Source organism: Salvia splendens, chromosome 4 (genome assembly GCF_004379255.2).
Source record: "Salvia splendens isolate huo1 chromosome 4, SspV2, whole genome shotgun sequence".
Lineage (NCBI taxonomy): Eukaryota > Viridiplantae > Streptophyta > Magnoliopsida > Lamiales > Lamiaceae > Salvia > Salvia splendens.
This window is the reverse complement of record NC_056035.1, coordinates 31783508-31794818: the sequence shown is the minus strand read 5'-3', so window position 1 is coordinate 31794818 and position 11311 is coordinate 31783508. Positions and strand designations below refer to the sequence as shown.

General features: G+C 38.2%; 2 protein-coding genes across 4 annotated transcripts; one reads left to right on the top strand and one right to left on the bottom strand.

The window, feature by feature from the left end:
• Positions 1 to 454: 454 nt before the first annotated feature.
• Positions 455 to 3426, top strand: LOC121799458 (leucine-rich repeat protein 1-like). Of its 2 annotated transcripts, XM_042198837.1 has the most exons (6): positions 465 to 863; positions 1837 to 1908; positions 2120 to 2263; positions 2555 to 2626; positions 2723 to 2794; positions 3146 to 3426. In XM_042198837.1, the coding sequence occupies exons 1-6, from the start codon at positions 640 to 642 to the stop codon at positions 3216 to 3218; spliced, it is 657 nt and encodes a 218-aa protein (XP_042054771.1). In that variant the 5' UTR covers positions 465 to 639; the 3' UTR covers positions 3219 to 3426. The 2 variants fall into 2 exon arrangements, with proteins under 2 accessions (XP_042054772.1, XP_042054771.1); XM_042198838.1 differs by lacking the exon at positions 2723 to 2794 and having other exon boundaries at positions 455 to 863.
• A 94-nt stretch (positions 3427 to 3520) lies between these two features.
• Positions 3521 to 9352, bottom strand: LOC121799457 (serine-rich adhesin for platelets-like). Of its 2 annotated transcripts, none has more exons than XM_042198834.1 (3): positions 8931 to 9352; positions 6128 to 8858; positions 3521 to 5865 (listed from the first exon to the last, which is right to left on the bottom strand). In XM_042198834.1, the coding sequence occupies exons 2-3, from the start codon at positions 8801 to 8803 to the stop codon at positions 3829 to 3831; spliced, it is 4713 nt and encodes a 1570-aa protein (XP_042054768.1). In that variant the 5' UTR covers positions 8804 to 8858; positions 8931 to 9352; the 3' UTR covers positions 3521 to 3828. The 2 variants fall into 2 exon arrangements, with proteins under 2 accessions (XP_042054768.1, XP_042054770.1); XM_042198836.1 differs by having other exon boundaries at positions 3521 to 5856; positions 8931 to 9351.
• Between the last annotated feature and the right edge of the window lie 1959 nt (positions 9353 to 11311).

Below are 11311 nucleotides of genomic sequence, written 5' to 3'. Positions count from 1 at the left end.
GATGGAGAGAGAGAGAGGATGGGGGAGAGGAACGATTGAAGAGAGATTTTAGAGTTTGGAGTAAATTGGAAGGCCTTTCAGTTTTAGAGATGAAATTCGCACATCTTTCGGAATATGGGATTAAGGCACCTAAACATTTATTTTGGGGGATTGTTGTCTTTTTCTCCTATTTTTTTATTCTCTTCCCTCACAAAATACATGAATTGACCAAATTATCGGAGAGATTTTAGTTTATATCCTTTTCTTATTTTTTTTCCTGTTCATTTATTCTTTTCTTGTTATTTTTTTTGTTATATTCTTATCTTATTTTTTTCCTGTTCGTTTATTCTTTTCTTGTTGTTTTTTGTCCATACATGAAATCTTTCGTCAGTAATCTGATCAATTCATTTATCATTGTATCTTATGAGAAAAAAAGAATAAGAAAAGAAGAGAAATTTAGAAAATAAGGCAAAAATCCCCTTCAATGAATAGTGTTAACTAAATTTTTGCGTGACTAAGTCAAATCTCTAATCTCAGTGGAGCATGAGTATGAGGATTTAAGAATAATCTGATCAAATAATTTAAAAAACCGATTCTCCACTATCAATTTTGTATCCATCAAAGAAGATTGAAAGACACAGAACACCGAGGGCGACAGCTATGGCCGGAAGAGGAGATTTACTGGTATTTCTGGTCTTAGCTGCTGTGTCTTCCTCGCTGCTTTTGCCGAAAGCTCATTGCAACTCGGAGGGTGACGCTCTCCACACACTTCGCCGGACCTTGACCGACCCGGACAACGTGCTTCAGAGCTGGGATCCCAACCTTGTCAATCCCTGCACCTGGTTCCACATCACCTGCAACCAGGACAACCGCGTCACTCGCCTGTACCTATCTATCTCTTTCATTTCATCAAATGTCTCTATCACTTTCTTCTTTATTTTCGCCCTTTTCTGCTACGTGTTTGCTGGATTAGTAGCTCTGTGTTGTTTGCCTCTTCATTTTGTGAATACATGGTGGAAGCTGTTGCGGTTTTTCTTACTTCATGCTTTAGTTACTCAATTTTTAATTTTGGGGATTGTTATTGACGAGCCCTAGCTTGAAAGTGAATTCCGCCGCTTGTTTGTTTTTTTTCTGGTTTCAATATGGTCATCTCCTACTTAGTATTTCCCCTGTTTGTTTTGCATGATGAAGTTTTTCTTGTTTTAGGGAATGAGATAATTTGTGTGATTTTTCGCTTGATGAAGTTCTAAACTTGTCTCATTGTTTCTCAAGGAATACTAGTTCTGTTGATTGAATTCAGTGATGTTTTATTTGATTGTATGTTTCTAATGATGAGAAAACAAAACACTCATGCTTTACATAGTATTTGGTGTGAAGGTAGAGCACATGTTGAGCTATTAATTTGTCGTTGATTTAGGGGCTCTTCTGAGTGGGATGTGGTTGGGTCACTGGTGTGTTGAAGAAAGGTTTAGTCTGGAGGCTTAGGTGATCGTGTGATTATATACATAGTTTTCTAACTAACGAATTCTGTTCTTGTCGTACATGTTAAGATTTCACGGCGGATTTGGAGTTAAGAATCTCAAATATTTTCAATACTTGGATGAATCCTAATGATTGGCAAAATTTAACATAGGGCACTAAACTATTCATAAAGTGTTTTGGAGTTATTGAGATGAATTAGAGTCTCAACTTGAGCTAATTCATTCATTCCAGTTACATGGTACTGAAGTTGACTGACGCTCTGACAGTGACATATTGTTCTCTTTTTTGTTTGTGGTTTGACTTTCCTCTCTTTCGCCATCATATTTGGAACTCTCTTTGTGTGCATTCCGGTGATTGTGGTTATCACTTGGATAGGGATCTTGGCAACTCAAAGTTGTCTGGTCATCTTGTACCTGAGCTCGGGAAACTTGAATATCTCCAATATCTGTGAGTATCATGTAACATTAGTACTTTTATTTCCAATTGACAGATGCACCTTTTCTTTTCCTTGATTCTGCATAAAGTTGCATGCCCATAATCCATGGTTATGTTGTATTTCCTTTCTTCACAACCATGTCTATTAAAAAAACATTAGATTTGCTTTGCCGCCTACCATCTCTGTTATTGTAGCCTAATGACTACTGACCTTTTCATATAGGGAACTGTACAAAAATAACATCCAAGGGGCAATTCCTGACGAACTGGGTAACTTGAAGAGTTTAATAAGTTTGGATCTATACAACAATAATATCTCAGGGAAAATCCCTCCATCCCTGGGAAATCTGAAATCCCTCGTCTTTCTGTGAGTCTTCACAATCTTGACATTGATATATACATTTTTCATTTTCGATGATTTTGTTAACCTTTTTTGATCAAAACACTCATGGTGCTCACTGCTCATTCAATGTTTACTTCATTTACTGGTTCTGTCATCTGTGGTTCATGTATTTGTGCAAATTACATTTCAATCGAAGCTAACAATTTTCCCTTTATTATAGTACTACTATTACTTCTCTTCCCTGAATGTGATGCAAATGTAAATTTTCAGAGTCAACACTTCATTACAAATATAACCTTTTCATCTCTCTCCCAGACGTCTTAATGATAATCAACTACGTGGACCAATCCCAAGGACACTTGCTGGTATACATACATTGAAAGTTGTGTAAGTGTTGCTAATCTGACTAGTACTTAGTTCTTCTAGTATGTTTCTAGCTGTATTGTGTGAGAGCATTACTGATATTTTCATTTGATTTTGTAGAGATGTCTCCAATAACAATTTGTGTGGTACAATACCTTCCAATGATCCATTTGAGCACATCCCTTTAAACAAGTAAATTCTTCGAGTCTTGGACACCAATTTCAACTCTTTTTATTTGTTTTATCTACGGCTTTATGCTGAATTTAATTATCATCACAGCTTCAACTGTTTATAAAGTACCATAATATTGCATCTAATGAGAGTTGGAATTATGGATAAATGGCTTCAATATTCTCTACACTTAGGATCTTCTGCTGATTGAACAAATCAGTAACGCTAAGCACTGAGATTTGATTTTTATCTTATTGGCTTGGTAAAATGTCAGTCTAGGAGATCAAAAGGTGGAAAATTTGGTGTTGCAATTGTGATCGTTCTCACTTTCTTCATCAATTAGGTTTGGTGACTTCTCCTTTGTGTTTGCAGCTTTGAGAACAATCCTCGACTCGAGGGTCCAGAGCTGCAGGGACTTGCAAGTTACGACACAAACTGCTCTTAATCGACTGGCACGAGATACAGAAGTTTGCAATAACATATCGTTGTCCTAATTGGTGCCTTTTCCTTCTTAAATGTATTAAGTTGGAGTGTGTTTGGTAAGATGCCTAGTCTTGTAAGCTTGTTTATGTTTTCCATTGTAGGTGAATATCTGTAATTGGAATTTATTTATTTGGAATTGGTAAAATGCAGAAGTCTTGTAAGCTTGTTTATATTTGAATCTCTTTCTTTCCATATAGTATTAAGGTACATAGCCCAAAAATCGATGCTGGTAGCAACAATAGGCAGATAATCAAACTTACATAATTACTCACGAAACGAACCCTTTCCCCTCAGATAATCAACAATCTTTAAAGTCTGCACATATTTTACAGTACACACTACATGATTAAGATAGTTCAAGACAAATTTTCAACTCAAAACAGTCCTCACAAGAAACACTAAGATAAAAAGACCAAAAGGAGAAACCTCAAAAACTTCAAGAAATCAAATAAATAACTCATTCTTGAAGAAACCATCTTGCTGCAGAACAAAAGAACCCCGTCTTATTGTGCAGCGAAAATTGCATACATTCAAACACAGACAACACACTTCTCTTTCCCCCACCTGGCCTCCTATACTCTGTCGGTATCACCCGAGCTTGAGTCGGAGCTAGAGCTGGAGCTGGAACTGGAACTTGAGCTTCTAGATAGTTTACTTTTTCCTTTACCAGAAGATGGAGAATGCAAGTCTGTAACTGCTTCATCGTCGTGGTTTGGCTTTTCGCCCTCAAAGACACTGCTAAGGCCAGACTTGTTTTCAGAGGGTCCTACCTTATCATCAACGTTGACTTCAAATGATTCATCATTCGACTTTAGCTTTAGCTGTTCTCTCGTTTCACCATCTGACACTTGAGTTGAAGGAAGAGCCTTACTCTCCAAAGGAAAAACTTCAGCAACATGCAGTTCAGAAGAGGCTCCTTGCGTTTCTCTAGATTCAACAAGTGGCAGAGCGCAATCAGCTACGGCTGTTTTTCTATCAGCCATTTGTGATGCCTCATTAGTGGATACTGGCTCACTCGCATCCCTGGGTGGTGCTGTATCCTCGGTTATGGTTTCCCCAACATCACACTCATTGATCTTGTTGGAACCGATATGCTGGAATGCCTGATGAATAGCTTCGACTGAACCAGCTTCAATTTCAGGCATCCCAGAAGTAGAATTTGTATCCACTGGCTCCAAATCAGCCGGTTTCTCAATCGCCTTAGAAATGATCTGCTCAAATTCCAGATCCATTTCTTCAACTTTACTAGCTTCAATTTCAGTAAATTCAAGAGTGTCCTCTGCGTGGACTCGACTTTGAGTGGATACATCAGCACTTTCCATGACGACTTCAGTTTCAACAGAAGCCAATTCAGTATGCTTGGGAACATCTTCTGCCAATAGGACTTCCTGTTCCGGTGTATCTTCACGATCGTGAAGTTCAGCTTCTAGAAAAACATGCTTCTCGATTTCCACAGAACTGATTTTCTTGGACGCAAGATCAACCCCTTCGACTTTTCTAGCTTCAAGTTCAGGAATCAGAGAAGGGGTATCTTCGTCAACGGGTTCAAAAACTCGAGGTTCCTCGGAACTCATTTGCGTAAATGACAATTCAATATCTTCGACTGTACTAGCTTCAACTACAGTCATCTCAGAGCTGGATGTCCGAGAAACTCCTATGGTTTCAGTTTCCACAGACGTGGATTCAGTTTTAGTAGGAGCAGCATCAATGTCATCTGCGGATAGTGATTTAGATTCAGATATTGCAGAAGCAGTATCTTCATGATTCTGAAGCTCAGCTTGAGGTGGATCCAAAACAACGTGCTCTTTAGAACTGGTTTGCTTGAAGGCTAGATCAATATCTTCAATGGAACTAGCTTCGATTTCAGGAATCGCAGAGCTGGTATCTGTATCAAGTTGACCTTGACAGGACATCTCAGCAACTTCCACCATGACTTCAGTTTCCACTGATGCCAATTCAGCCTTCGTGGAAACAGCGCCAACATTTTCTACAGATTGCACTTCCATTTCAGGTATCCGGGAAAAAGCATCTTTGTGATTGTGATTCACAGACGAATTACCAGACAGGAATTCATTCTCTGCGGACAGTGTTCCCTCATCGGATGTTTCCTGATGAAGAGAATCATGGTCATTTTCAACGACCTTCGAGATCTCAATATTTTCAGCTCTACTTGTTTGTATCTCTGCGTCCAGTTCACGAACATCCCTTGATTCCTCTGAAAGAAGAAAACGTTCCATTTTGTTCACTTCAACCGCGTGAACCTCACGATGTGTTGAAGACAAAGATTCTTCTCCAACAGAATCTACACGCTTTTCTAAGTCGCCCGTGCCAGATCCCAAGTGTCCAATACTAAAGTCCCCAACATTATCCAACTCGCACAAAATCCCTTTATCAATTTCCACAATCTTGTCTGCTTCTTCCACCACTGTCCGCTCATCAAAACGAGAACTATCTGTCCCTATGGCACTTGGCAGAACAGAAACAAATTTAGGACTTGATGGAGAGTTGATGTAGTGGTCATGCTCTTGGGCATCGGGCATGTTCAAATCATTTTGTGTAATTTGATCATCCGAAAATGACTCAACTTGGGTGCTCAATGCCTGCATTTTCTTATCCAAGAAGAGTGTTGGTTTATTTCTAAACATGAGCATACTTATGTTAATATCGAAAAAACGAAAAAAAGTAATATGAAGCCCAACCAAATTCGAGGAACCATTTTAAATCATAATCAACACCTTAAACATGACACCTTGAAGGGAAGATACTCTTTGGACAACATATGCATGTTATAGTTCTCCATATTGCAGTTCAACCAGAAAACTATACAAATAAGAAACTAATTTTCGTGAAAAAAAGTAGAGTATAACTTACTTGCACTTCATTGAGATAGTTGAAATCTGGCTCTTGGATAGCACTCTCATAAAAGAGAGATGTGTTTCCTTCAGATGGAATCATAGAGATTAAATTTTCGTCGGTGTCATGTTGAATACCAGCAGAGGAATCAACGGAGATTGAACTTTCTGTTCTCGACGGATCTTCAAGTTGTGACTCATTGACTCCAACTAGGCCATGAATAGTTTTATCATCAGCGGAGACTGAAACTTCATCCAATATATGATTCTCCATGAGATGTTCCTCCATCGAAGCAGAAGACGTGGATGAAGAACTTCGCCTTAAATCAGTGTTTGCATTTTCATGATCTCTTATATCAACGAAATCAACTGGCATAGATTCACCTGCTACTAATTGGGAAATTGACGAATCAGGCAACGTCTCGATGTCTGTCTCGATATCCCGACGACTCCCTTCAGATACGGGAAGCACATCACAAGAAACGGAGGAAGATGATGTATTCTGACCGAGTCCTCGGGGGCTGGAATCGTAAACAGGTGCCCGTTGTGTTATGTCGATAGCCAATGCACTTGTGATATTCAGATCGCTACTTCCTAAAGAAGTTTGGCTCGAGACGCTTGGTTCTTCAACATCTCTGTTTCCCTCCACCATTGATAGCCCTTCACCTTCTGTATCAATGAAGACCCTCTCACTCACTTCTGAAAGTGATGAGGAGCTTGAATCTCTATTGTATCTTGACTCAACAGCTTCCACGGTTGAACCATGTACAAAACCCTGATCTTCCGTGCATTGGGATGCACTTCCTTGCTCGTAGCAATAGGTTACATCCTCCAATTGAGATTCTCCAACTTGCACTTCTCTCTTCTCGCAATGGTCTAACTCTAGACTATCTTCGTCTTCTGAAGATTGACTTCCATGCCCGATATGCTCGGCAACACTCTCCATTTTGGAGATCAATTCTTCAGTGTCTACCTCCTGTAGGCTAATCAGCTCTGGATCACGAGAAGGGCCCTCCTCCTCAACGGCATCTCCTGCTTGTTCAACAACCTCTCTTTCTGGCAGACAATCTGTTTCTGGAAGCTTCTTGTCCTCCATATCCTCAACTGAAGTGATTGATTCCGTTTCGGGTATGGAGCTCCCCTTCGAGTCACTAAGTCCACTCAACTGTCTCTGAAACAGAGAACTGCTCGATTCTTCGGAGATTGTTCTCTCGGGAACAAAGTAAGGCCTCATCCTGGAATCTTGCCTCTTAGGTGCAAACATCGAAGGTCTGACATTAAAGCTCTCGTGTCTGCGAAAAAACGGCTCTCTGGGTTCGGATGTGAACTCCTCTTGAAACACATCTCCCTTAAGGTCAGGCTTCTCCTCGCTTGAGTCATAAGGAATGTCGAAAGGGTTCCGCCTTTGTAACATAACAGAGGGAGCTGAACCAGGAATGGGAGGCAGTCCTGAATCGTCATAAGAATCTTGAGGGAGATCAAACGGATTCTGTCGTCTCGTCGAAATTGGAGCAATGTTAAAAGGGAGATCGGTACTCTCCAAGTCTATCAAATTCCTCTCTGCAAACAAGCTCGCACTTGTGTTTTTCCTTGCTCTCCTCCTCAAAATCAGATTCTCCAAACGTTGGTTTCTCTCTATCTCAGAGCTTCCAAGATCCATGAGATTCTTCTGGTCCTGCTCTGTCCATGTAATGACGGATTTGGTCTCCTCATCCTTATCTCCTTGTGCATCTTCTTCATCTTCGCCGTCTTCATTTTCATCATCACCAGCTTCCAAGTGCTCATGATTCTCATACTCATCATCCGTCTGATGACACGATTTTAGTGACTTTTCCGATGCTACATCTGAGCTACTACGGGAGAGACGAGCATTTTGAGGGCTGCCCTCCTCATCCAGCAACGGATGGAGCTCATCAAGCATCGGGATTATGTCAGCCATTGAGGCGTCAGGAGAGGAGCTCTCAGCGCAATCAGACCCAGAATCCGAGCCCTCCTCCTCATCCTCATCTTGCTCCTTCACTGATTCTTCCTCTTGTTCCTCCTCCCGCTCCTCGACTTGTGCCCAAGGAGAGGGAGGGGGTGAATCCAGAGAATCCACATTCACCTTTTCGGAATCGAAAGAATCTGCTTCTGATTTGTCATCATCTGATTCAATAACTTCACCATTCACCTTTGCATCCCCATTGACGAGCCTGTCTTCAATCCACTCATCTTTCTCCTTATACCTCGACTCACCCAACTCTCTCTTCCTTCTCCTCTCCTCACCATCACTCGCCTCACTTCTCCGCGATCTTTCCTCAATCAGCGGGGCAGCATCATTCAAATCCTCCCTAATATTCTCATCAAATCTCTCAACAAAGTGGCTCTCATTTCCCTCAACAACAGCAGCATCACCCAAAACACGACTCTTAATCGACAGAGCCTCTACAGTTGTCTTCTCTTCTACTTCGATTTCGGGTATATTTGGTTGCCCGAAACTTAAAAGGGTTCCAAGCAAAACAGCAGTGCACACAAGGATAGGAGATGCAGACACCAATAATTGAAAAATCAAAGGAGATGATCTGTACAAATATATCAAGAAACACAGCATGCCCACAAGAAATGGATGACTCCAAACTGTTTTAAAGCACCCCCTGATTGTAAAAATCGCACCTTTCCTCACTTTAACTCCAATCTCCAACAATTCAACACCCATTTTTCGCTTCTATTTCCACCCAACTAAAGGAAAACAAGTGTATTTCAAGCTGAATCTGCCAAAAACCCCATCATCAGATCAAATGAAATCACAACTACGGATGAGAATTTAAAGAATCAGACAGTACCTGAAAATTCAAAACAAGAAATCCCAGAAGGCTCGCAGAAATCTGAGACTGATTATGAAGTTGTTAATGAATACCAACTTGGAAAACAGAAATCTTGAATTTATTTGTCTGCTGTCTATTTTCCCTTTTCACTTATTCAAATGGCTTACTAGTGAAAGTATGTGTCTGTTTTTCAACAAGGAACATTAATGAAAAAGAAGAAAAACCTCAAATCATTTCACATGGCCTTAAAATGAAGAAGTGGAATTCTAACTTCAAATCTCCTGTTGTAGTAAAAATCAATCAGTGAAAGAGTCAATTTTGTCGATCATATTTCTCAAAGATGAAGTCAAATATTTTATGTAGCTAAATCTGATCTGATGCAATGGATTGAAGTGATTATGGAATTAATAGAATTAGACAGCTGTGAGGCTGAGTTCACGGATTTATTATTGTTTAATTGCGGGTCAGGAATGATTATGATCATTGCTTTTCTGGTTTTATTATTCCACAACAGAGGACCACAATCACTTTACAGAGCAATTGAGCATTTTTAGCACTTAATATTTCAAATATGTTTCTAACTTTGTAATTATATTTCTTGTGTAGTTAATCCCAGTTATTATCTAATTTATTCACCTCGACAAATGGTTTTATATACATGTTCATCCATTATTGTGATCTCGATTTGAAGGAGACAGGATCCTATAACAATATGTGAAGCAGATCCTCTGTTTTTTGTTTTTTTTTTTTGTTTTTAGTGCTTTTTTCATTTGATATAATATTACACAATACAATAATTGAAATGCATTACTCCATATCCATCAAGTAAAATTATCACGGTCTAAGTAATAAAAATTGAAAATCAATAATAAATTTTAAGTTGATAGAATTTAATTAAATATATAAAATAAAATAAATAAAGCTAATAAATACTAACATTCGTAGTGTTTATAGCTAATTGAGGTATATAGCATAATATTTTCTCTTATAAGATAATGACATATATATCGGCAGTATTGAATTTAAGTGATTAATTATTCAGTTTGTTCTAACAATTTAATTAAGATAAGAGTGGTAGCTGAAGCCAACTAATAAAAAAAAACAGTATACGGGTTTTGTATGAGAATTTTTGGGATATATAATTGTTGGAAGTTATCTATATGACGTGCGATGGAGTAGTAGTATAAAGAGAGTCGGCATGGGCATAATTTGTAATCAAAAGGTGATTAGGATTCAATTAATTTGCAAATATATTTATTCTTTACACGGCATATAATTATTAGCCTATCAAGAATGGAACAAATCCTCCTATTCCCCAATAATTATCCACTTTAGTTTCGATACAAGTTTTTAAAAATATATAAAAAAAAGTGAATTAAAAAAGTTAGTGAAATAGCAGTCTCACTTTTATATATTAATTTTATAATAAAATGTGAGTTAAATGAATTAGTGGAATATGTGACTTACTTATCATTTATGATAAAAATGAAAATACATAATTAATAAAGGACGGATGAAAATGACAAAAATGGATAATTAATGGGGACATGGGGAGTATAATAAGGCTAATGGCGTGGGAGTGTATGGGCATAATTATTAGACCTGTTTTTTGAAATAAATTGAGGCTTAGTCCATGAGGCCTGTTGATACTTTAATTACAATTTCCCCTTAATTATTTTCTGCTTTTTGAAATAAATTGAGGCTTAGTTTGAGGCCTGTTGATACTTTAATTACAATTTCCCCTTAATTATTTTCTGATAATCATTAGAAGTAACTGATCAGAAATTAAGCATTGAGTAAAGTGTGCACATGTACTAGTGCAAATTTTCCCTTATGGGCAAATTGCCTATAAAGTCATAAATTTCAAAATAGTTTGGTTTTTCTTGTGAATTTTAAATATTGCATAAAAAGTCATAAATTTTACTGGACTGTGTAAATTTCCTATCTGACCTGACCCGATAGATTTCCGACACAAAGTTATACTACGTGACGCGCCGAAAACGTGACTTGGCAAATGACAAATTTAGAATTCAATTCGAATAGTGGAATTAATGTTACTTTAATGCCGAATTCGATTCGTAAGTTATCGATTTGTTGAATTCAATTTGTATGTTTTTCCTTTGTGCTACTTGTATGTTTATAATAAGTCCAGGATCAGAGATTGCAAAGATAAAAGAGAAACAATAAGAATTAGTGGAGTTTTGCCCACACATCCGACGTGTCACATAGGATAAGTTTGTCTCGGAAATCTATCTGGTTGAGTCGGATGAGAAATTTACATAGTTCGGTAAAATTCATGACTTTTCAACAACATTTAAAATTCATAGAAAAACCAAACTATTTTAAAAGGCAATGAGTTTCCATACAATTTGCCCTAAATAATAAACATAGCTTATCAT